Source organism: Mustela lutreola, chromosome 1, assembly GCF_030435805.1.
Source record: "Mustela lutreola isolate mMusLut2 chromosome 1, mMusLut2.pri, whole genome shotgun sequence".
NCBI classification, from domain to species: domain Eukaryota; kingdom Metazoa; phylum Chordata; class Mammalia; order Carnivora; family Mustelidae; genus Mustela; species Mustela lutreola.
This window is the reverse complement of record NC_081290.1, coordinates 51,895,447-51,923,124: the sequence shown is the minus strand read 5'-3', so window position 1 is coordinate 51,923,124 and position 27,678 is coordinate 51,895,447. Positions and strand designations below refer to the sequence as shown.

Sequence of the window (27,678 nt, the reverse complement as noted above, 5' to 3'; positions counted from 1 at the left end):
AAAGTGCAATCTTCATCTTCCATAGAAGTAAGACAATAAGTAATATTTGAAATTGAAAGGTGAAGAAATATAAGTAAGAACAAATTTATTATAAAAGTCCATAGTAGAAGAAACAGACCAAAGTTTCCAAGAAATTGCATCTGGGGAACAGAATCCAGAAATAGAGTATTTCCAGTGGCTGTTCTTGATTTTTCATTTTTTTTTAATGTTTTTCTGTTATGATGGAAGGTCACAAGCTTTGAGATACAATGTTAATTTAGTTTAGTTTATGTACTATTGTGATGAAAGTGGATATGAAATAAAAATATTTGAATTTGCCTTTAGAGAAATGTGGTCATTTGGTATTGACCTTACTTTATCATACATAATTTTTTAAAAAACAACATACATATTAGCTATTTTTTCTATCTTACATTACTATGGATATACAGAGCATATTTTCTACACCTTTATCAAGTTATTCCCCTTCTAATATTTTAAGCCAGGTCCTTTTATAATCTTGGTTCTGTGACTTTCATTTATTCACTCATTCAGTCATTCTTTCTCAAATATTTATTCAGCCAGCACCCATCTAGGCACTTGGGATATAGCACTGAACACAACAGACTCTCATAATAGTCACTCTCTGCTGACATCAAGGTTTTATTGTGGGAGTGTTGAGACAAAGTCATGTAATCTATTTGAATTTTGGATTCCTAATCTGTAAAATAGGCATAATTTTACCTACCCATTATTCTAAAATGAATTTTGAGAATGTGTCCAGATTAAAACTTTTCTATTCTAAAGAAAGCATCTCACAAAGCAGTACTTTAATATTCAAAGTGTCAAGTTTATAATTATTTCTAGCACTTACAAACTGAGCTATTGGGGATAAGACCATCAACAGCACAAAATGACCACCACATTTCTCTTTAGTGCTAATAGGCAGATTTCCCAATTCTGCATCTAGTCACCCAGTTTTGTCTAAATATTGATGTTGTTATTTGTAGTATATCCAGTCCATATTTGTTCCATTCTTTTTCTATACTTATGAAAAAAACAATCTAATAAAACTATTCAAAATCAAAATGCACTCAACTGCATATAATGCAAAAGAATGATTCTGCTAAACACAGCAGCTATAAAATGTACCCCAATTCCCTGCCCATCAGCTTGAATTCTGAGACTATTTTGTAAATATGCAGAGATAAGCCTTTTTTTATATTTATTGGAAGGTCAAAAGTTTTGGAAGTGGGGCTATATAAGTCAGACAAGAATATATTATCATATATTTATTAAGCAATTTATTGGAAAGAGAAACATGCCAGGCACATTGCAAAGTACATGGCAAGCACTTGTAACTTCTACCATCCTGGTTTATGGTACTATCACTTCTTAGCTTGTCAGCCACAAAAGCCTCCAGACTGTTTTTTACTGCTTCTGCTTTGCCTCCTACTCCATGAAGACATCAACTAAAGTAACTCATTGAAAATATGAGCCATACCATAACACTCCTCTGCCCCAAACCTCCACTGTCTTCCCCAAAAGTGGAAGTTCCCTGCAATAATCTAGAAAAAGAATTTGTTGAATGCAAGAATCAATCAATCAATCAATCAATCACAAATCACCTGTGAAACTTGGGTCATATATACAACTGGATACTTACTCTCAGTGATTTTTTAGGTGTTAAAATCAGCAACAAACAAACAAACAAAAACCAAAACATATAGAAAATAATTCAGTCTTGGATCCAGGACAAAGAGTGTGAATAAGGACTTTCTGAGAAATTAGAAAAAAGAAGTTCATGTAGGCCATAGTGGTTTGGATTACTTGTATAGCAGACACATACAGGATTGAATTAAGATACTGACTTGATGTGTCAAATTTAGAAGTGACAGGCCCATCTTGAAGGTGGTAGACAAACTTGAGCTCAAGTAAACTCTTATCTGGCATCCAATAAATTGCAACTTGATTAAGTGGTATTTTTGCACATATATAATACAAATCCAATTAATATTCTCATTAGTCTTTCAGACCCTGAATTCAATTGCAATTCAACAAGAAGAGATTAAATTATACATGGCATCAGGAGAGTATTGGTTCTATTTTTATTGCATTCTAATTATTTGAAAATTGGTAATCTGTGTACATACGACAACCTCCCAATGACATGAATATTGGATTAAATGAAACTGCCTGGCATTGACAACTAACTGAGTTGATTTCATCTAATGAGATAGAGATGTGGAAAACACCTATGGGCCTTCCATCACAGGCTGCAATTCTTCTACAGATTTCTTGGCAAAGAAAGAAGGAAAACATACTCTATAAAAAAGAGTGGTTTTTCGAGCCACATTTGCTTCTTTTACCAGCAAACTTTCAGGTCTAGATCACCGCCTTGTGTTTGTTGGCTGACTTCTGAAAAGGACTGATTGGTTCTCAGGTACCAGAACATTATCACCAAAAAATATAAGACAATTCATTTAAATATACATCTATATATATATATATATGTGTGTGTGTGTGTGTGTGTGTGTGTGTGTGTGTGTATACACACATATATATATATTTAAAATACATACATGCATATGATATATATATCAGGGAAGTTTTCCTAAGTAAAGGACATTATCAGTTCAAGTAAAACTTAGAATAATGTGTCTGAAATTTCAGTTGTTCACAACCACCTCTAATATCTTTACCAAAAGCCATAATTCATTTATGCTATTGTTATATTTCTTAAATTACTTCATTTGATTTATACTTAAATACACTTTTTAAATACACTATTTTTAAAGGGGATATTTTATCACTACTAAATTGCAAATAAGTATCACTAGCCATAAAGAGGTAACTATTAATATAAACACAATGAAACAACATTGTTTTGAAGTTTGGGGACTGAACTCAGAATTGTTATCTCTTTTCAAAGAAGAGAAACAAAGTATTTTTGATGTATTCAAGACTTCCACCAAAAGGAGACCATCTCATATCTATAATCAAAGGGTTGAACTGGGATTAGGAAAGGTATAGATATCTCCCTACTAATACTATATTAATAATGATTATCTATATATCACCAAAAAGTATCTTGCGCCATCATGATCCTTTCATTAAACTTTGAGAAACCATGATTTAGAGCAACAACTTTCATTTTCTGTTTAACTATAACCCACTGTTTGTATATTCATACATCAGGATAACACACAGATGCCGATACAGAAATACACACATAACTGAAACAAAAGTTTTGTGAAACAATTCTGACCTTACCATATGCAATGCACACTGAAATTCTTTTCTTATTAAAAATGCACAAAAATTATTTCTTAATCCAATAATGGCATATGACAAATAGCTTGCAAAACAATTTGGATTGGGGTTAGAGTGATATTATTCCCATTTTAATATTAGGGATGCTACCATAATGCAATTTGCCTTAACAGAAGTATAAATTAGAAGATTGTGAGAAATCAAAGAACTACATTAATTTTAGAAATCCCCACATTATCTTTTATAGAGATTAGTTTTTGTCACAGTTCCTTTCCTTGTCTTTAGGAAGAACCTGTTATGTATCTCTTTTGTATGTATTGACCAAAGTATATCCATAGAACATTAGATTAAATATTAATAGCATAATTAATAAAAATAGATTCCAAAGTGTGTGTGTGTATGTGTGTGTGTAATAGCAGACTAAACAAAATTTAGATATTTTTAAAATATATTTTATTTTATTGTTATTTTTTTAGAAAGGGAGGGGGTGCAGGAGAGAGAACATGCACAGGGTGGAGGGGCAGAGGAGGAAAGAGAATCTTAAACAGGTTCCATGCTCAACATAAGTCAGCAGTGGGGCTCAATCTCACAACCCTGAGATCATGATCTGAGCCTTAACCAACTGAGCCACCCAGGTCTCCCTTAAAATATATTTAAAAAATTGTTATCTTTACTACAAAACTTTTCATAATTTTTAAAACACTAATGAGCTCTGTTAATTTCCCCAGAGGGGCACGCTATCAAGTGTTTTGTAAATGTTTTGAGCATGACATATTTTCTAGGTAGAACATATTAGAAAATATATATTCTCTTGATGCGTATTGGCAAATTGTGCAATTGTGCTGTTGTTTTATTTTTCCCTATTCTCTATGCCTCTATGGTGCTCTTTGCTTCTGCTAAATGAGTATCCACTCTTTCTTGAACACAATACAAACTTTTCATCTCCATTCCTTACTCACAGCACTACGTTCACTGCTAGCTCATGGTTATCTATTAAAATGCATCTACTCTCCACAGAAGGATTTGCACACAAAATAGCCCAAAAGTAGAAACAATCCAAATGCCCATCAACAAATGGATGGCTAAGCAAGATGTGGTACATCCATACAATGTGATACTATTTAGTAATAAAAAAGGATAAATTAGTAATATATGCTACATCAATGGATCTCAAACATTAAATAAAAAAGCCAGATACAAACGGCCACATATCACATGAAAACATTTGTATAATATTTTCAAAAAAGGAACACCTATAAACACAGAAGGTAGATTATCGGTTCCCTGGAGCTTTGGGCAGGAATGGAGATTAAATATAAGTGGGCAAGAGGGATCCTGTCAAGAATGGAATTGTTCTAATACTGGATGGGTATGTTAGTTGCACAACATGAAGAATTTACTAAAACTACTTAATTGTATACTTAATATAGATAAATGTTGTGTAATGTAAATTATTCCTCAATTAAAGTTATTAACAACCAGCCAGCTGGTTGACCAATCAACCGTCCATCCATTCATTCATTCTTCCTTCCTTCCTCAAGATTCTTTCATGCCTCAAGCTAAATGTGGCCTTTCCCTATCTTGAAAGAACACATCATTTTGTTTTTACATATCTTGTACTCTTATTGTGTGCCTTCCAACCCTTCTTTGTATTGTTTTTGAGTATTTGCCTAACATCCTTACTGGACTACAAGTTTTTGCAGACACAAAATATACTGGACTGCTCCATGTAAAAATATTGTTGAATCTCAGTATAGGAAACAAATACTACTTAATGAAGGTGAACAGCAATAAAAATACATGTGAAAATGCCCACTGGTGGGTATTCTTAAATTGACTGCTCTGAAATGTGAAATGTATGCTCTGTTATTTGAGTTTAAGAAGTAGTTTAATACCTCTACACATCAGCTACTAATAATTCAAGGAATGATGATAATAATAATTATAACAGCAAAGGCAGCAACCTCGGGAAGAATTACCTTATCAAATGCTCATTTCAGGTGCTTCTCATCCTATGGCTATTATTCCAGAGAAAGAAACTAGACACAGTGAAGTTCAGCCCCTTGTCTTAAGCTGGGTGTCCTGGACGACACAGATCCTGAGGAAGATTTCTCAGGCAAATGGCTGATGGAGGGACTGCTTTCAAGAGAAACTGAAAATGAGATGTAGGAAGTAATAAAGAAAGGAGAAAGAGGTAGGGTGTTTCTGGAGGAGTCTAGTTTTAGTCTAATCCATGGGAAACTCTGGAAGATAAATAGGAGAGCAGAGTCTGTCCTGTCTTGAGGCAAGGGACTAAGACTGAAATATACCTACTGTTCCAATCCGTGTGTGTGTGTGTAACTCCCTAGTACCCTGGCTACAATCACCCAAGGGTAATCCTCCAGAGAAAGTAACAGTTGTGAGACTTTAGTGAGTGCCCACATTTGGGGGATGGAAACTACCACCAGAAGAAAGGGCTCAAGAGACTTGGGTAGACATCAGTAGCATCTGCTACTGCTCTTGGCTCAAATCACACCCTTAGTAAGAATACCTTGAAGTCACACCCCAATAATTCTGATCTCTACATCAGTGCTTTGAACTCCCTACTTTTTTTTTTCCCTTTAGTGTCTCATTTTATTATGTTCTGTCTTTAAAACACATGCACGAGCCCTCCCTGATATGGCCTAGCTCAATCCATTAGCATCTATTTTTAAATTAAATATTAATTCAGATTGGGATAACAAAGTCAACCTATTTGATACCCTTCTTTAATCTTGCTTTTAATGAATAGATAAAAATAATTTTTAATTACATGCATTATTTAAATAACGTCTGAGGAACTTGAATGTTGCTTGAAAACAGTTGACTTCTTCCAGCATTTTAAATATTCCCCACTCCAAATCTTCTTTAGACTAAAACTCTCTGTGAATAAAGATTTGCTCAGAAGCTTGGTTCAGACAATGCCCCAATCACTACACATTCCAAATGAGTCAGTCTGAATTTCAGAAAAATTCTTGTGTATTTTTAAATTTTCTAAATCAGAAATAAAATCATAAAGGCCAGTGAAATCTGGTGTTAGAAACTATAATCTACACAACAAACAAACAAACCCGAAGTATGACAGAATGCCTGCTATCCAGCATTGCACAAAAGAACTGGCTTTGTTCCAACAATGGCATGACTTATTACAATAATACAAAGCACTGTTTATAAAGAATGACAAACTCTAAATGAAAATTGCTCAGTCTGAGCCCCTGGAGCCTATGTTCATCCATTTCTGTCCTTCCCCCAATTCAGCATACTTTCCATTCAAATGCAGATATTCAAAGGGATTTCTGTGTCCTCTACTTATCTTGCATACCTCTCTTTTCCCCTTATCTCTCTTATTTTGCCTATACTGAAAGCCAGGCTCAGAGCTCTCAGCTGTTGAATAAGTAGCCAAGAGTTCTGAACATTTAGAATCAACAGAATGTTTGATTTGTATGCATTTCATGCAAAAGAATAAAATGCTACCCTGGATGCCAGCATGTGATAAGACCACTGTGCCCTGTTTCAATGACTTAGTCATTGGTTGAGTCGTGAGAATTAACAGGACTTGAGCATATTATGTGATAAACGGCACCCCACACTGGCTACATCTTGAGCCATGAAAGTGACAAAATGGAGAGATAAGGTATATTGCTTTGAGGTAAAGGAAATATGAGGCCGAGACCAAGTTGGATGTATTTTTCCTGAAAAGTGAATCTCATAGACTAAGGCATCTTCTATCCTATTTTAAACCATAGCCAGAAACATTTCTCTTCAATGAGCAATTTGCAAAACACTTCCCCAGGGATTCCTGATGTCTGTCAGAAACCTCTCTGTATATTTCTTCCCATTCATTGGAGAGAAGGGAAGGGAGGTACCCATTTGTGAAATACGCTTATGCTTTTTATCTGTTATTTAATTTTTACAATGAATCTTTGGGAATAATACTATCCTTATTTTGCTGACAAGAAAACTGAATTACATTCAAAGTAAAACGAAAAGTAAAGGAATTAATACAAATTCACTAAAGAACAGAGCTTAGATTCAAATCCAAACCCTTTTAACCCAGAAGTTCATGTTCTTTCCACTCTTTCAGGCTGCCTATAGCTTAATACAACATTTCCCAAATGTGTCCTGTTGGACACTAATGGTAGGCAAACACTGTTAAGAGGTTACAAGGCCAGTTTGTTTATAAGACTTTCTAATACTTTTAATATGTCCATGTATAGTCTGTATCTCCACCAGGGACCTACAGTTCAGTGTTTCTAAAACTCCATGACCTTAGAGACCTTTCCTCCCTGACTCTCAAACTCTATAGAAAATGCTTTAAAACTTATATTACCCCAGGAGTACTCTACGAGAAAAGAAGAGAGAATAAAGACCAAAATGGCCTAAGTTTTTATTTCACAGATTTCTGCACTGCTCAAATTTAAAAATATATATATATTTTATTTATTTATTTGAGATTGAGAGAGAGCGAAAGCAAGAGAGAGTGAGAGCAAGAGTGAGAGAGAGAGCAGGAGCAGGAGCAGGGGGAGAGGGAGAAGCAGGCTCCCCACTGAGGAGGGAGCCCAGTGCAAGGCTGAAACTCAGGACCCTAGGATCATGACCTGAGCCTAAGGCAGACGCTTAACCGACTGAGCCAACTGGGTGCTCCTGCATTGTCCGAAATTTTATGAACTTGCATTAATTTGGAAAGAAAAAAAACAAAGTATCATTTATATGAACCAGGATAAGATCATTGTTATAATACTAATAATACTATGTATATTCCTATTAGAATGTAGTTATAAATATATGAAAGTAAATATGCACTCAACCAAGGTCTGTATCTCTAATAATTACTATGTAAAGGCAGACATAAGAATACATTCATTAAAAAAAAAAAAAGAGAGAGAGAATATATTCATGTAATGTGTGATGAGTATTATAATAATAGAGCAATAACAGTGTTATGTAAGACCAGGCACTGTCTTAAGGGCCTGGTATATATTAATCCATTTAATCATCATAACAACCCCCTGAAACCAACGTTAATTTCTCCACATGAGAGATGAGGAACCTCGGGCACAGGAGTTAATTTATTTCTCAGAAGTCTTACTGGTGACTTGCCCAACCAAATGTACAGCAAAACCTGGTGCCAAATGGTCTTCTACTGACTCTGTATTGCTATGACCCTCACTTAAGACTATTTTGCAAAGGAATCTAGATGCCTTTGGAAGGCTTCTTTAGCCTATGTCAAGACTAATAAAGCCTCCTACTATTGTAGTTCCCTTGCACCCCCATCTTCCCTATAGTCTATCCCTTGTTACTGGAAATTATATATATAATTTATAAAATATAAATATAATAGAAAATAGAAAATATGTGCCATTTACATATATAAATTATATATGATATATAAAATATTTTAGAATAAAAACTATAAAAGTTGATAGAGCAATGTCAAAGTACTACTTAAGAGTCATTTATCTGACTTCCTTATTCATAGCCATTTGCGGAGTATCTGCTAAATACTGCAATGAGGGATAGAAGCATTCATTAAAAACCAAGGTGCTAACTGAACTTATACCCGCTTTTTTTTCCTTTTTGTTTTCTGTGAAGATTTAACCATGCACAGATATGTACTTAGATTACAAGGAAAACACAGGCAAAACAATGCAAAATGAAAGAAATTAAGGTAAAATGGAAGCCATGATCACAAAAAAAGATGATTACAAAAAAATCATGATTACAAAAACCATGATTACAAAAAAAGGAAAAAAAAGAAAAAAATACACTAACAACTTAGACTCAATTTTGAAAAAGGACTCACATTTATTTAAAAAAAAAAAAAAAAAAAGAGCAAATGCTTCGACAGAGCTTATCCTGAGCCAGGCACTTCAGGTGTTTTATGCATATTAACTCATTTATCCTCAAAACCCTACCATACCAATACTACTATTATCTTTTCTTTACTGACAAGGAACCTGAGGCACAGAAAGGATAAGGGTTGAACCCAAGATTCCGAAGCAGGTAAGTGTCTGGACTGAGGTTCAAAGTCAGGCCATAAGATCCCAAGCTGCAGGCTCCTAACACCATCAGGGCACCTGTGATACAAGGTGTAGCAAGTATGTGTAAGTGGCCCTTCTCGACTGGCTACTGCACTTGATGTTGTACCTACATCAGCTCATTTTTCTTCATGGGAATGCGCTGAGGTTGGTCTGATCTCCTCTTCTTGGAAAAGAAGTAACTGGTAGATAACTAGTACTGATTGAATCTGGATGAAAACAGAAGACTGAAAAAAGGAAGAAGGAAGGAAGGAAGGAAACACAGACTGTTTGCAACCGATGCTGTGTTCTTTCCATAGCACCAAGATTTTGGGGGAATCGCTCTTGGACTTACATTATGTGAAAGCACTGATCATATCTTACTTTGTGTCCCCAGATTATGGCCTAGATCCTCAAAGTAGTTTTTTTTTGTTTTGTTTTGTTGTTATTGTTGTTGTTGTTTTGTTGTTGTTGTTTGAATGCCCTAAATTGCATCAATTTGAATAAATGTCAACCTAGCCCTCCTCACATTCATTATTCAAGAAAAGATAAATCTAGTAATGAAAAAGGAAAATTATAGGGATCATCCCTATGGCTGAATTTATAAAGTACTTTTGAAAGAAACAAACAAAAAATGTGTGAGAACTATTTAAAATTCCTTGCTGGAGAACCACACATAATGGAATCTTTGCATGGGTCTCAAATGCTTCCTTGCACTTCTTGAAGCTCCTTTCTGTCATCTTTTCCTTTTAATCTGCTGCCCATATTAAATAACTCGTACCTAGGCTTGCGCATGAATGGAGCACACTCAGATGCGAGCAAGCGGCTGTTCAGGAAAGAAAATTACTGAGGAGCTCAGGAGAGCAGAGAACGGCCAGGCTGGAGCAACCAGCATCCTCTGCACCCTCTGCTCTACCTCACCCCATTCCACATCACACACCCAGTTCAATTTCCCCTTTCGGAGGAAATGAAGCAGAATACATCAATAGAGTGAACTGGTTTATTCCTAAGAGTCATAAAACTGCAGCTCCTCATAAAAGGTGTAGAAAATGAGCTCCTCTTTCACGTAAGTGAGGCTCCTAGGCAAAATATCAATATCCTAGTCCCCTGATAACTTCCTTGACATAGGAATATTTACAGAGACAGCTTTTTATCAACTACTGAGGACACTGTTTGGCTTGAAGTTGAAAAATGTCTTCGAGGTATGAAAATCTGTCCTTAGTTCCCAGATGTTTTTTTTGAGTTATCGTATTTCTAAAGATAAAACAAACATACATAGAACCCTTCATTTTAAATATGTTTCTGCATCCCCCAAAAAAGTGTTTTTCATTTTAAATTGATAAATGACTGTGCTCCAATGGGCACTGTGTTTCTCCCATTGGAAAAACAAATAATGAGCATTTTGTATTGATATATTTATTTTTCCTTTTAAAAGTAACCTCTAGAAATTATATAAAAACATGTCAAGGGGCACCTGGGTGGCTCAGTGGTTTAAAGCCTCTGCCTTCGGCTCGGGTCATGATCCCAGGGTCCTGGGATCGAGCCCCGCATCGGGCTCTCTGCTAGGCAGGGAGCCTGCTTCCCTTCCTCTCTCTCTGCCTCTCTCTCTGCCTACTTGTGATCTCTCTCTCTCTCTGTCAAATAAATAAATAAAATCTTAAAAAAAAAAAAACCAACAAACATGTCAAAATGTACACGTCAAAGAAAAAATGAAAAAATGCTTGTGTTTATTCTCCCTCCACTATCTATATATATATATGTATATTTTAAAAAACTGGGATTATTATTTTGCATCCTGTTTTGAAACTTACTCTTTTAACTTAAGAAATATATTCTGAATGAATTTTCAACATGGTGGTATTTGCCAGTCTCATGGGACACATGCTGGGTATTTGCGGGAATTAATTCACATGCAGACAAAATGAGGCTCTTGCCCCAAATTCAGAATTGAAGGATGGCCAAGGGAAATGTCACTGAGCAGGTGAGGGAGGAGCCCACGCTTAGAAAGACCAGCAAAGGGGAACACAGAAGAGGCAGCCAGGACAGACAGGGCCTTTCCAAACTCAAGGAGGGAGGTACACAGTGGCCTGGTGACCAAGAACCAGGCAAAGGTAAGAACACTCACTTGGGCACTTATTAAGGACTAGAATTAGTCATTTAAGCACTTTGTCTATTAATATGTGTTTGTTTCAGGCAATAGTCTGTGAGCTATGTCCATTGGAGGATTTTATAGAAGGAACAGAGGATCAGAAAGTTTAGATAACTTAGCTAAGATCACACGACTAGTTAGAGTAGAGATTGCAGTTAGGGTTTTTTCACTCAAAGGCATAGCGTGCTTCAACTCAGTCCACACTTGTTAGATTATCCCTCTGCTGCTCTTTTCCATGCCACCCCCTCCTCCTTTGCACTTAGATACATGCTTAAATATAAATCTATGTCCTAAGGAATCTGCACAGGTCTTGTTCAAAAGAATCAAGAATCTGTTTCTTCAGTGAGCTCAATGGCTTATTCTTTTAATTAATAAACTTCATAACTTACGTTCTTGGAATGTGTATATGTGTGTGTGTAGTATGTAAGTATATGCACTCATGAGTCTAATATATATTAACACAATTATATTTGTGCACAATGTGTATGTGTACATGAACACACAAAGTCACATACCTCACTGGTTTTGATAGCCATTGAACACACATTTTTGAAGGTAAGGCATCAGATTTGTGGCTCATAGACACTAAATTTTCTAAAAGTTAGTAAAAGACTATGGGCTAAAAAAAAAAGGCACAAACTCATCATCATTAAAAATATCTTTTAAAAAACCCATCTAGTGAATAAAGTTTTATTTTTGAAATTCAGAATTTAATCAGAAATCCCCTTTCTATATATTTGAATTTTACTGCATTTATGAAGGCACAGTACCTATACAACTTTACGGAATTCATCAGCTGTTTGAAGAGCAGTCTGAAGGTATTTTCTCAAGCATTTTCACAATGTATTTGTAATTTCACGTGTATTTGTAAATGCTTTGTTAGAACCCCATCACAAACAATTTTACTAGTTATTTTGATGTATGGCCATGCAACTGAGAGATGAGATTTTCAGTCACTGGCCTCTGCCTCATCATACAAATGGAGAACACAATTCTCAGCTTGTTCAATTTCAAGTCTCTTGTAGCCTCTATATCTGTTTTTGTGTATTCAGAGGTTGTATTAAGCATTTTCTCTCTAATTTCCTTGCAATTTTCCCCATTCTCCTGTTAACCCTGTTCTGCCCTTCTCTTTGAATGTATCTAGAAAGACTGATCTTGTAGCAATGTATTCATGAAAGTGCTTACTTCATCCAAGCCAGGGCCCATCTTTTAAAATTATGACCACAGACCTCAAATGAGCACTAAGCACTGCCCAGTAATCTTCTCACATTTGCTTGGTAAATTCACTTCCCCAGGCTCTGAAAGACATACTGCACTTTCTTTAAAACATCCATTACTTGCCACCTCACAAATGCTTTTCACTTCACCCCATTTCATAAGAATAGAAGAAAGCAATCAGACGCAATGTCTCTCAACTTCCAATTATGAATGTATGCACACTGATACCAATATTCTCTGCCTTTCCCAATACATAATACAGGGAAGGAAACTCTGCTGCCACCAAGACCATCTCCTCTACCAAAGCAAGGATCTCTATTTTGTTCCCTGTCATTGCCCAGTCCCTAGACTAGCATCTTGTAAGAGGTTGGTAAATACAGGTTGAATGAATGAATGAACGAATGAATGCATGCTTATGAATACAAAAGGGTCCATCTGCCCTAAATGAAGAGGAGGATAGTGCAAACAAAGATTTCTAGGGTGCTACTCCAAATCTGTAGCATATATCTAGATATGCAAATAAGATAAATGATAAATAATAGATGATATTTGCTTGTGCTTCATTTCCTTTGTCTTTATCCTATTTGGTTTTTGCATGGGTTCTAACAACTAATAGCCACATTCATAGAGCACAGTAATAGAGCCAGGCACTGTCCACTCATTGTGATTAGTCCTTACAACAATGACAAACTTAAATGCATTGAAAATGAGGCTCAGATCGATCAAGTAAGATCTCCAAGGTCAACTAGTAAGTGAAGGAGGTAGGACTCAAATCCATATCTATCTGATGTAAAAGTCAATGCTCTCTCCCCTCAGCCATGCTGCTAATTGGGCTCTGAAACCTGAAACCCTCCAGGTTTAAGCCCAACTAGCTTGTGAGTCAGTTCTGTGGGGAACAGAGCTGCATTCCCTTTACCATCAGCAAGGCCTAGAAACTTCATGCTGCCGAATAATCTTTTCTTCTCTCAGTCAGTCAGTCAGGAAGTCTGAGTAGACACAGAAATAGGCAGAGACATAAGAATGCCTAATGGGAACTTCATATCCAGCTTCCTGTCTTGCAGAATGGATCTAAATTTCTATATCCCCAGCCATGAACTCTAATCATGGCAAGAAAGGCAAGACCTTCTAAGCTCACAATAGGGTTGGTTCTTGGTTTTGTGGGGCCTAAATCTTATATAATTTGAAGGAGAAAATTCTATAAGGAAAGATTAAAAACATCACGTATACAAAATTTGGCAGGGAAGTTGATCTTTAATTGAAATATGAATGGGAAGGGACCCACACACTTGGGGGACTTTGTACTTTAAGCTTCATTTATCCCAAGATAATTCCGTCTTTGACTATGACCAAGCTCTGAGAGACAGGTACGTGCTAGTTTAGAACCTGTGTTCTCAGATTGACAACATGGATTTGTTTTTTGTTTTTAATGATTTTGTTTATTTATTTGAGAGAGAGAGAGAGAGAGAGAGAGAGCTTAAGTAGGGGGAGGGGCAGAAAGAGAAGCAGACTTCCTCTTGAGCAGGGAGCCAGCCAGACTCAGACTCAGGGTCTATTCCAGGACCCAGATGCTTAACTGACTGAGTCACTCAGGAGCCCTGACAGCACAGATTTGAATCCCAGATTCACTTTAACATCTTAGACCAGGATCAAAGCTTCTTGAACGCTTTCTCTTTTATTAAGTCGTCAATTACATAATTGGTTCACAAAAATTATTGTCAACATGAATAATGCGAACAAAACACAAGCAATAGTGCCTAGCAGACACTCAACAAAGTGCTCATTCAGGTATCGCTGGTAGTTCTTAACTACTGATGCCATCTTCTTCCTCACCTCACCTGGACTTATCTACCTGAGGTCCATTCTTACGTTCATTTGATGGCTAACTCAATGCCTCAGCACCAGGCACTTGGATTTAATCCTGTGTCTGCACCATTGTGGACCACATTTTGGCATATCTCATGAGTTTTTTTCAGGAGCCTTTTTGCTACCTGTACACTGGAAAATCCCTCATCTTCCTGGGCATAACCCAATAAAACTAGAAAATAGTAATAGGATGAAAAAGTTCATAATATATTCTTAAGTAAACAAAGAGCCAGAATTCCTATAATTTTGGCTAATGAGATTATTCTTACAGGGTTTTATAAAAATTGAACACCATAAGTATGTAAAACTAGAATATGATTTATCACTCGATCACAGATGATGTACTTATTATGCTATCTAAGGCTACCAATTAATTTTGTCATTTCTAACAAGTCAATTAACCTTCCTGGGACTCAATTTCCTCATAAAATGAGGGGGTTGGGCTATAGTCTCTATGATTCTTGCTAGTTCCTTCCCAAAATATTAGTAGTACAAATATCTGAGATAAAAATGCATTATTCTCATCTCAATGTGAGCTATGCCAATTTGAATATTTATCTTTGAAGTTAATATGTGGGGGAGGAGGAGTTACTTAAAGGAAAACAACATGACATCTTTTCTGTGAATTTTGCCTTTTTGCTTTCACTGTCATAAAACTCTCACTGCAGCAAGTGCTCAAGGAATATTATTTGATTTTTTAAAAATGCTTTTCTAGTTAAGTCTTATTTAGATAATATACAGTGGTTCTGTAGATATGATTAAGAGTGGGCTTTATGTCCCAGGATCTTGAAGCAGCCTGATAAGGAGAAATGAAGACAACTTACTCACTTGCCCTAGGTGGCTGATAGAAGGGCAGATCTAGCTTCAACACAAGCAATGAGTAGTTTAGCCTGAGCATATGTGAAAGACCTGTCATGAGAAGTACAGGACATATTTCCAGGTAAAAGAGTTTTGACAAGTGGGTGGGATTATGGACATTGGGGAGGGTATGTGCTTTGGTGAGTGCTGTGAAGTGTGTAAACCTGGTGATTCACAGACCTGTACCCCTGGGGATAAAAATATATGTTTATAAAAAAAAAATTTTAAAAAAAATAAATAAATTAAAAAAAAAATATATACAACTTAATCTTTTCACAGTCTCCCTAAAGTTAATATGTATTGTGCTATTCCACATAAAATACAATCGTTTTCAACCCCAAAAAAAAAAAAAAGAGTTTTGACAAAAGGTAATGAATCAGGGGTGCCTGGGTGGCTCAGTCGTTAAGTGTCTTTCTTTGTTCGGCTCAGGTCATGATCCCATGGTCCTGGGATCAAGCTCCACAGCAGGCTCCCTGCTCAGCAGGAAGCCTGCTACTCCCTCTCCCACTCCCCCTGTTTGTATTCCTGCTCTTACTGTCTCTCTCTCTCTCTCTCTTTTTCTGTCAAATATATAAATAAAATCTTTAAAAAAGAAAAAAAGGTAATGAATCAGTGTCTTGGTAGGTGTCTAAAGAAGGGCAAAGGTGTTTCTGTCTAGCCCATGCTGAGATTGGCATAGGCAGATATGGTCTATAAACTGATTCAGGGCCTATAAAAAAAGCTTGAAAGGAAGACTTGGAGACCCTTCCTACACTAATCTCTCAGTAACCTCCCAGTAAAAAATAAATAAATAAATAAATCTCAGTGTTCTCATAATTGTCTAGTATGACATGACCTTGCATCCCTCTACTGAGTCTCCTACCCTCACTAGCTCACCCTGCTTCAGTTTCATTAGACTTCCAGGGCTCCAGGAACAGAAGAAACACACTTCCAACCAAAGACTCCTGTCTTGGTCATCTTTTTGCCCGGAATCCTGTTGTTCTAGACTACTGATCTCACACACTCATTTCTCTTAGTGTTGGCAGAAAAGTTAATTCTTCAGAAAGGCCTTCTCTGACTACTCTATTTTTAAAAATGTATTTCTTTGAGAGAAAGAGAGTGAAAGTGAGCACAAGCAGGGGCTGAAGAAGATGGCGAAGCAGATTCCCTGTTACATGGGGCTGAATCCCAGGTCCCTGAGATCATGACCTCAGTCAGACACTTAACAGACTGAGCCACCCAGGTAGCCCTGGCCACTCTATGATAAATAACACCCATGTTTCTGACCCCCTATTGTATTTTGTGCTTGTCTCTATTAAATATCAGATTACATATCCCTTGTTTCTTTATTTTGTTGTCTTCCTTCTTCAATAGTACATAAATTCCTCAAGAACCTGGACTGTGCTCATTCCCGTCCTAGAACAATGTATGGAGCAAAGTAGAGGCATATATATTTAGTGAATGAATGAATGAATTATCCTATAACTATGCTGTCTTACATACAGTTTTGTAGTATTTATCGTTTGTATCTCAAAATTTAGCAGATTCACTGAGAAAGAAAACTTTGTGTTTTTGCTTAAGGCTGCATCCCCTGTGTCTAGAACAGTGACTGACACTTAGGAGTAGCTTAATAAATAATCTTAAATATTATTTATCATGAAAAATGAAAAGTTCCTGCTCTGTAGTTTCAAGAAAGAACACAAATGGTTTTTGATTAGAGTAACAAGTAGCACCAGAATCAGTTTTAAATCCAACCAAATCAATCAACAACTTCCTAGTAGTAGACACCTCTCTTTGGAAAACCTAAAACCCTGTATAATATCAGCAGTTTGTTGCTCTGAGCTACTGTGCCTAACAAGTGCAGTTCTCCCTTGCTTAGCAAGCAATGAATTCAGCCTCTAGTTTCAGATACTGAGTGGTTGCCCCCTTTCTTTGGAAGAAAAGATGGTGCCTGGCCATAATGGCCAAACACACAAACCATTCATAACACCCTAAACAGGGTTCTGCACTGACACAAATACAAACTCAGGTCAATTCACACAACAAACAGAAGAGGGAGGTGCTATGATTATTCCCAATTAAAATGTAAAGAATCTGAGGTGTAGAAAGTTGGGGCACTTAACCTCAAGGCAACTAATACGTAGAAGAGCTGAGATTTTAGTATTATTAAATACAATTATTTTGGCTTCAGAGTCTGTGCTTTTAGCATCTCTACTCCAAGATCTCTCTGTAAAAACTGAAACCTGTAATTGGTACAGTGTCAGCAGTAAGATCTGTTTTGATGATGAGTCTCATGACCTGTTCAAAGGCTTTTCAAATAATTACATCCAAAAACCTGGATGGTGGGGGTGAATTTCAAACAGAGAGGCCAAGGTAGGCCTTTGTGAGATGGTATGAGCAGTGGATGAAGTAAGCTTCCTGTTTTTAATAACCAAAGTGATAAACAATGAGGATAACTGCCCTTGTGATTTATATATACATCTACTGGGTATTAAGCGTAGGCCTTCCTGACATTAAATGGCTATCAGGAAGTAGCGATTCTCTTACAATTAACTTACTCAGGCAAATCATCAAGGTGGAAAACACCTCAGTTTACATCTTCAGCTTAAGGGTTCTTTGTGGTAGTACCTACTGCCAATGAAAAAACCATGCCAGAAATCAACTTACCGTCAACCAAATCTTACAATCCTTGAATTTTATGGTTATTGGTCCACTAGCAAAATAACTTAAGAGAGCTATTCTTATTTTGGGTAAATATATTGTGGATCTTAGATCACATCTGAAGTTTATTTTCTGAGTGTAATGAATGAGATTTTTTTTTCTCTGCAGAGAAAAGTCTGTCAAAAACAAGTCATTTCGTAGTAATCTAATGTCTCTAGAATTCAATGTATTCATTGATAAAAGGATTGTTTTGGATTTTGCAAATTTCTGAAAAACTTTCCATTTTACAATGCCATGATAAGCCAGAACTTCAATTATGTGATCTATAGATGTATCTTTCCTTTTCTTCCCTCTTCCTTTGTTTGTTTGTTTGTTTGTTTTGGTTCATTATCACAACTGCGTTTTTACACAGGTGCCTCTACATAGAAGTAAAAATTTTTAAAGTAAGTAAAATTTTTAAAATAAGTCAAATTTTTAAAGAGGAACTTTTTAAAAAAAATTTTTAGTCTATAGAAAGTTTGAATATTAGGTGTGGCTTCTATTATCTGTGTACATTTTATCCTATCTTTGCATATTAATCTTCTGTAGTCATGGTGAACACCATCTGGACCACTGCCACCATGAAGATACAGGAACTAATACAGATTCCTTCATTTATTATCTTGTGAGTTTGAACAGAGTCTTAACCTCTCTGAATCTCCAGATTATCTACAGGCAAACCAGAAATAACACCTGCAAACTGGTCTGGTTGGTATGATCATTCCAGGGTATGGCATAGATAACCCTCCTTTCACCTTTTTTGTCCAAAAGATTCTCAACTGAGGAAAGCTTTCTTCCCCTGTTGCTCTCTGTTCCCCATAACTAGAATAATCTGTGTCCCCTCTGCTCTATACCTATGGATAAAGGCTGGAGTGTGTTTTCTGTTGACAAACATCCTGATCAAGCTTAAAATCCCATTGAGCCTTGTGTTATGCTCTAAATCACTGGTGGTACATCTACTCCAAAATCCTACTCCATTATAAATCATCTTATTTTTGTTTGTTTGTCCTCCAATCCATTCCCTCCATAAACCTCAGACCCTTTCATAAATAATTCCTTTCCTGGATTCTTTACACAGTAGCATCTTATGTTGAATTTTCTCCTTTCTCCAAAATCACCAGCCCTTCCGTGTCCCATCTATTTCCAGCTGTCCCACCTGTTACCCACAAACGAATCAAAAACTGGGCTCAGTCTGCAAACAAACATGTATATCTACTTTCTTCTCAATTTTACCCCAGGACCTAAATGAAGACTGTACTTGATTTGGCTGGAATTCAACGCAGATTCATTTACATTAAGAGATTTTGTTTTATAAGATAGGGGGTATAGAATCTTCTTTCTGTTGTAGTTAGACTAGTACAGTCAGTATGTCAGCATGGATATTTATGCTTATTTATTTTAGAGATAAGCACACACACACATTGGGGGAAGGGGAGATTGAGGGAGAGAGAGAATCTTAAGGAGGCTCCATGCCCAGCACAAAGGCTCAATCTCATGATTCTGAGATCATAATCTGAGCCAAAATCAAGAGTTGGATACTTAACCAACTGAGCAACCTAGGTGCCCCTGGATATTTATGCTCATTAAACAATGTTAATGGCTGAGTGTTCCTCATATGGAATGTGTTCAAGAAAGACTTATAGAAAGAGTTAATGGATACTTGACCTAACACTCTCTTCTTTTTACCAAACTATCTGCCATTGCCATCTGCTGTAATGTCAAGAAATTAAAATTGTAAGATAGGATATAGGGCCTCATGGTCTGAGTTTGACCTCCAGCTTTATGTCTTACTGGTTGAATAATCTTGAGCCAAGTTACTTAGCTTATGCAAGTCTAAGTTTTCTCATCTAGAGTGAGAATAATACCTACCTTAGAGGACCATGGTGAAGATTAAATAAGATAGCTGTATACTAATGCAAAGCTATGTTAACACTTTAATGCACAGTTTAACACTATATTGTGTTTAACACTTGCCTTATTTATAGGCAGTCTTCAAAAAGCCAGATATTGATGTTATCTATCATTATTTAATTTTATGGATTGAAAAAATTAGGTCAAGTAATAGCCCCAAGTTATATGATTATTCTGAGACAGAGCTGTGATTGGACTCCAAGCAAAATAACTCTGGATTCTCTAAGTGTGAGAATATACTAAGGTTCTTAATATACTAAATTCTCTTCCTTAATCATTTTTTAGACATTAATATTCTTAAGGTAAAGGAAATATTATCTATAAAAGACCCTAAAGAAATTCAAATAGTATAAATATTCCACTTATTCCATTTCTAAGTGATGTAAAAAGCATTCTTCAGTTTTATAATATCACCATAAATTATGCTTATATTTCTTAAGCATTACAGTTGAGAAAAACTTTTCTGATCATCCAAATACCCATTAGCTTCAGCATCCCATTGCATGTAGGAAAGCAGAATGCCAGGAGAATTAAAAAAAAAAAAAAAAAAAAGAGTCTGCTTTACGACCTTCAAATAAGCTATTTGAGATGGAAATAATAGCTCTCTTCTAGGCATCTCCAGCCCCTTTGTCCTCATGAGACATCATGAAATGTACACACAGTCAGTACTGTTTTCCAGTTGACCCCATTTATTAACATACCCAACACATCTACACTTATGTCAACAACATAGGAGAATTAAGAACGTTGGTTCCAAAGATCCATCTCTATGTATATAGTTAATACCTTGTTCAGGCCTCTTGAAGAAGCTAGCACTACAGTATTACAGATACCTGATAAATAAAGTGCACTGAATAAATGCAAAAGAGATTCTAATGCATATTAATTCCACTAAAGACTTAGATTATCAGTTGATTTCTTTTTTGTCTTTTTATTGAAGACAATCACCAATAAAAGTGATTTTTTTCAAGTCATGTGTGTTATTGCGTTCTTGTAAAATCTTGCCTTTTACTAAGGCTGGTAGTAGGGAGCAGGATGGTTCTTTCTTAATTCAGTAACTACCTCAGCATGATTTAAAACATATTTGAATGAAAAGTAGATATTTTCACAGCCCAGTGTTGCATATAGAGATAAAGAAATAGCTTTGCCATTAAAATTTTTATTCAATTTCTCCCTGGAATGCGTTAACAGAAAACCACTTTCATTTTTATAGCTGGAAAAGAAGCAATTTATTGTTGTGAGGTTTTAGGAGTTTTCCAAACCAGCATAACTCTGGAGCTTTCTAAACTCCTCATTAAGAACACAGAGCTTATGAATTCAAAACTCTTGCATTGTGTGATATCCTCAAAACTTTGCTCAAGTTAAAGCTATTATCTGCATACATACTGACCAGGTATTAAGAATACTTTGTTTAAGAAGAAAAAAATTTTGAAATTTAACTGAATTACAAAACAAACAAACAAACAAAACCCAAACACCAAAAAAACCCCCAAAATAACTGACCTTTGGAATATTAATAAATCATAACATAATGTGTTTGTTATTGAAACTTCATGTAAATTTTGAGAAACTCTATCACAAGGATGCCTAAAATAGCAGTCCCAAATGTCAAAGTCTAGAGCTACAGGAAAGGACATTTCTCTATTCTCCTGAAATACAATGAAAATCTCCTTGAGGTATGATGAATTATCCCACTACGGAAGAAGAGGAAAGATCAGTCTCACAGTTGCACTACATATCAATTCCAAAGTAGGCCATTGATATCTATTTTGTAAGAAAGGATATGTATTAGAGAAATGATCAAGTTTTTAATTACCTGATACACTCATAAACTTTTTGAAATGGAAAGTCCCATGGAGATTTTCAAACTCAGTTTTCTCATTTTAGATAACTAAAGACATAAGGTGGCTTAACGGAGGTTAGAAAACAAGAGAGTGGCAGAGGAGGGGTGCGTATCTGTATTCTTACTGTTGTTCTTATTTTTCTCATGTTAAATAACATTACCTGCTAAATGTGACTCTTCTTGTTTATAAATCTGTGTCATGAATCTCCATGTAGTGTTACGTGTTTATGCACATCACACACAGACTGGAACAGAAGAACCCAGGACATCCAAGACCTGATCTCCAGTTCCCCTACAAAGAATGGGAGCTCAAAGTACTCAGAGACAAGCAAAAACAAATATTTTAGACTTTTAATGTTACCAATTTATTTTGAAATCCATTTACTCTCTATATATTTGAAGTCAGATAGTAACTACATTCTGCATAGTATTATATATATGTGCTTGAGAACACAATGCATATTGCATATATAATAATACAAAAAAGAAAAAAAAAAACTACATTCTGAATGATAGCTACACTGTAGAACAGTTATATGGTTATAAGAAAAGGTTTAATTGTATAGGAAAAAAATTCAAAATCATCCTCTCAGGACTTTAACTTTGGTTCACATTTTTCTACTTAATACTCAAATTTCTTTAGCAGAACCCTTGAAAAGCCAGAACTAGAAAGGTGAAAGAAGTCATTAGCTTCAACTTAGATATGTAAAATGGTGAGCAAGGAAGAAAATTCCTATGTGAAAATAAATCTGAATGAAATGAGCATCAGTGTTTGTTTTTAAGAAAGTTCCAGAAAATCTATGAAGATGCTAATTTTGATATTAAATACTATATACCATTTTCATTAATTAATATTAGGCTAAAACTTCAGAGTGTGCACATTCTGATGTATAGATTCAAACCATATACAATAAAATATAACAATTCAGTCTATTCATTTTCTTTATATCTCCAGTAAGCAAAGCATATGGCCAACTTAAATCTTGTTTTGAAGGTTTTCTGACTCCAACTTACACTCTGGAGACAAGTCTTATACAAACTTCAAAATGGAAAGCACTACTGCTCTCCATTTCTGTCAACTTTTGCAAATCAAATATAGTTCCTCCTTCATGTGGTTATCAACATTTTATCATTTTAAAATATTTTTAAAAAGCCACTGGAAACAAATAAGATATAAATTTTTACCAAAGTTTGGTAGACAACACAGTCTCTCCACAGTATTAACACAATATTGCTAGTTGGAAAATGCTGACATTGCAAAACATAAAATACAAGAAAGAAACAGTTCATACATATCAGTACAATTTGCAATATAAGTAATAAGGAAAAGGAAAAAAAGAGTTTCATAAAGGTTAGAAGCCTTTAGAAGAAGGAAACACATGGTCTCATTTGGGAAAGTGAATGTTAGTGTCCCTTAAACTAGTAATACAGTAATAATAACTAATACTAATAATACTGTAGATTTGATTCCAAAATCCAGAGATAAAACCCTCAACAAAAGAGTTTAAAGAATGACCACACACCATCGATGAAATTAGCTAAAACAAGTCCCTCTACATGGCTAGAAATAATGACACTATTCCATGTTACTTTCAGACTCAGGAAAAATAAAACAAAACAAAACAACAACAACAACAACAACAACAACACTGAAAACCAAAACCAAATAAAACCCTAAAACTAGTCCATTAAATGGGAGGTCCCTGTCAATTTGCAAGGTAAAATAACACAGTCAAGAACAGCAAAGCCAAACCAAGTTACTGGTTTAATGACAATGAACAAGATAAAGTCAATTTTAAAGAACAGTCATTACTTTCAGAATTTAGAATTTATCTTTTTTTTAGCATGATACATGTTTTCATCACTGAGGGCTCATTCTGCAAACTTACTTTAACAAACCTAGCTTTCCACCATCCCTTACCCCACAAGGAGTTACGAATGTAGGTTTCTGATAATGTACATCAGAGTGACACACTTAACTGCAATTTGGTATTTGCTATTTGTAAAAGCCATCATGTCACATGTGATAGTCTTTCTCTAGAGGACTGGATTTGTTGTGAATGTAAATACATTTAAAACATATTTGCATTTTTTACTCGTTTAAAATTTGAAGCAACACGAGTATCAAAGCATAAATACATCACATTAAATCTAGGGGTGCTTTTTAAAATTTCTGTGACAACTTTAGAGAAACTACAACTAGCTGTATGCAAACATGCTCTCAAATGTGTTCTGAGCACCAAGAAAATAATAACCTAACTTCATACTGATCCTCAAAGAAACATTTAATTCAGGAAACATACAGGCAAGAATACACCTCATTATTATTATTATTATTATTATTATTATTATTATTATTTTAAGAAAGAGATGGTTGCTAAGGAAAATAGGAGACAGCCTCTGATGAACGTAAACAGCAGCACTTGAAATACAACTGGTCATTTGGAATCTATGTTAAAGTCTGTCATGAGCTAGGGACTCTGCCCCTTACACTCTACGTTGAAATGCGAAAAGGTAATATTCTAAATACCTTATAAGAGAACCTTACAAAAAGCCTGTCATCCTTAGGCACTAATCTTAAAGCATAAGAAATTATAATAAATGTACATCTATTTCCATTTGACAAATGCATTTGCATATCAACAAACAAATAGACCTTGCAACATATCCAAATAAAATTTGCTGATGCAATAAAAGGGGATATTCAATTAAAAAAAATCTAACATCAACATGGACTAGATGCTCTCAAAAATAACAGACAGACCAATGATTAACCTTTAATATCCTCAGTTTTGGTTCTCACATTTTGATTCAAAGTGTTTCTCATAGTTTTAATGTTCTGCTCTGAAAACGTTACTAAAACTTACAAAAAGTTTATTTTATTCATCTGTCCTACTCTGACAAACCTGCCTGTCTTCACGTCCACCCCAGAGTAACATTTCTCTGATCTCATTTCAGGTGCCTTTCACATTCACTTAAGAAATCTTTATTGCAAAACAGAATTTTTAGAAGTCACTAAAAAGCACTCCCTTACCTTCTAAACCTGCTTCAATCAGCCCAAACTGTTCCAACAATTTAACAAAAAGCACAATGACGATCAGAACTGCTATCATTTCAAGCCCTTCCAAGTTCATGGTCAGCTAGGTCATGGTCCGACCACAGCCAGTGAGAAGTGCTCCTCTGCCTGGCTTTCTTTGCAAAACCATTAAACTACATTAAGAAGGCTACTGCCAGAGGAGAAGGGGAGGAGGAGAGGTTGAGAGAGAGAGAGAGAGAGGATGAGAGAGAGAGAGAGAGGATGTGAGTGAGAGAGAGGGAGAGAGAGAGAAGGGGAAGGAGAGGAGGAGGAGAAGCTGAGAGAAAGGGCGTGAATAAGAGAAATGCATTCATCCTGTCTAGTGTAGCAGAAGCCAGGAGTGGCAGCCGGATTAAGTGGGGCCTGTCGGAATTATCGGCTTCCCTGTTATCACTCTTACACAGAGAGACAGCCACGCATGAAGTAACGCGCAGATCACCCAAAGACCCCGAGGTCACCAGGACGGTCCCGAGGAAAGACGACGCGCGGCAGTGATGGCTCTGCGGCTCCGGGACCCGCGCGCCCGCCCGTGGCTTCCTTGGGCTGGTCAGTTGCCTTGGAAACGGAAACTAAGCAAGGGCAGGACTCCCGCTGCAGACAGAGACCTGCGGAACACCGCGTCTTGAAATAGGAAGAGAAACCTGAAAATGCCAAGAGAGGCGGAGTGACAGCTTGGATTCGGCTGCTTCAGAAATACTGTTTACTAGGCAGGAAAAGCAAGTGTGTATTTTGCCCCAACTAGCTGAGCGCAGAGAGAAATGAGGCTTTAGAGACTAGATCAGGATTTATTTTCTTCTCAACCAGTTGCCTTGTCCTAAGGCTGGGTCTGAGTCATTGTGAACTAATATTCTCGTTTGAGTAATATCGATCACACTGCTTCAGAGCAGGTATACAACAAACTAATACATATTCTTAATATCTGTAAATTTTAAAGTTTAGCAGGTATCTTATGCATTAGCTCATTCCCATCGATACACTGAAATATATATTTCTTTTCAGTGTGTACTTCCAATGTTTTTTAAAAATAATTTAAGTAAATTTAGAAGCAGAGAAAGTTAAGCAATGACAAAAAAATCAGAAACAAAGCTGGAGTATCTGTCTTTATCCTGCACAATCATTTCATTCACCCCTCCCCCTTTATTGCCCAAATAGATCAGGCCTACATTAAAATACAGAATGGGGGGGGAGGGGAAGACACCAATTAAAAACAAAGCAAAAAAACATGGAAAAAAAATAAGAGTTAGAAAGCCTCTCAGAAAGCCAATCCAAGTCTCTTGTTTCATAGATGAACAAACTGAGGGCCAAGAAAAAGCATGAAAGGTCAGAGGAAGGCAAAGCAAGGTAGGAGGCAGGCCTCCCTAACTCCTGGCTGGCTTTGAGGCAATATAGTGTAATAGTTGAGAATATGGGCTCCAGAGCCAGACTGCCTGGATTGAGGTGTAGGATCCCTTACAAGCTGTGTGACCTTGGGTAAGTTACTTAACATCTCCATGACTTAATGTGCTCATTTGTATAAAGGTTGATGATAATAGCACTTTTCTCAATGCACTGTTGAGAGGACTAGTGAGTAATGCTTTTAGAATAGAGTGAGAGCACTCAGTCACTCCTAGCTCTAATTTCTATCCCAAGTCCCTCCATGCTCTTTTCATACCACACAGGGCTGTCAAACTAGTCATTCCAGGATGTAGTCCTGCCCCTTGTCATTCTCTTAATCAAAAACCTGCCATGACTCTTTATTTTCCTACTGAATAAAGTCCAAATTCCTTTGCAAAGCATCCTAGTCCTTCTCCGATTTGGTACCATCTTAAGAATGGCACCTCATTGTCATGATTTCTGAACATTACTTTACCTGAGAGGTCAGCTTCCTTTTCCCAAACTCAGTCTGAGCTTTGTTGAAAACACTACCTGGAAAATCCTTTCCTTATCCTCTTTACCCTTTCCAAAAACTCTCCCAGAAAACTTCTTCAAGCAGAATTGTAGGATTCTCTCTCATTTTGGGGTCTTTACAGTATCTTTTCCTCTTACGATATATTACCACCACTTGAGCACACATCTTCACAACTTAACGAGAAGCTTCTAGAAGTCAGAAATCAAGCCTTTTTCACCTTTATGTTCCCCACATGCCTCCATGAAGGGCACATTACAGTTCATAGATATATGGAATAGATACATGTTGGATAACAATAGTCACCATTAATTGGGTAATTACCATAAGCCAGATCCTTTACATACATTGCGTTTCCCTCCTAACCACTCTGAAAATAGGCATAATTAGATAAGATTTACAGAGAAACACTAAGCCTCAGAGAGTTTAAAATAGCAGGCTCAAGGTCATACCACTGGTGTGTGATAGGACCAAGTTTTCAATTCTGATTTGTTTAACTCAAAGCCCAATATTTTTTTCCCCATTATGCTACACAGCTTTAAACAAATTAAAATCCAAACATTGGGACAAGTGGTTGTCAGCTGAGGAGTGAAGGTTATACTCCAAATGATCCTCCCCATCAGTTCCGTGACGTTCTAATCCATCCACCAACTCCTGTAATTTGCCACATGAGAAGTTTCCAAACTAGTAGCTAAATAAATTCCTGGATCTCCCTTCCTGCCATTTTACACGATTGTTGTTACTTAAACACATATCACCTCTGGTCTCCAAAGGGGATTGTTCTATGTTTTTCTGCTCAAGGGAACTCAGTGGAGCCCTTCAACTTGCCTGGTAAATGAAAGTCAATGGATCAGGTCCTTTGTGTTCCTATTTTTTTTTTTAATTTTTAATTTTTTATAAACATATATT

The 27,678-nt window shown here is 36.2% G+C and overlaps 1 protein-coding gene across 1 annotated transcript in view; it reads right to left on the bottom strand.

The window, feature by feature from the left end:
* KCNIP4 (potassium voltage-gated channel interacting protein 4) overlaps positions 1-25,490 on the bottom strand; it is a 524,826-nt gene extending 499,336 nt beyond the window's left edge. Inside the window, exon 1 of the mRNA XM_059164750.1 lies at positions 24,843-25,490. Within this exon, the coding sequence (XP_059020733.1) occupies positions 24,843-24,942 (100 nt within the window). The 5' untranslated portion in view covers positions 24,943-25,490. The remainder of the gene's footprint in view (positions 1-24,842) is intronic.
* Between the last annotated feature and the right edge of the window lie 2,188 nt (positions 25,491-27,678).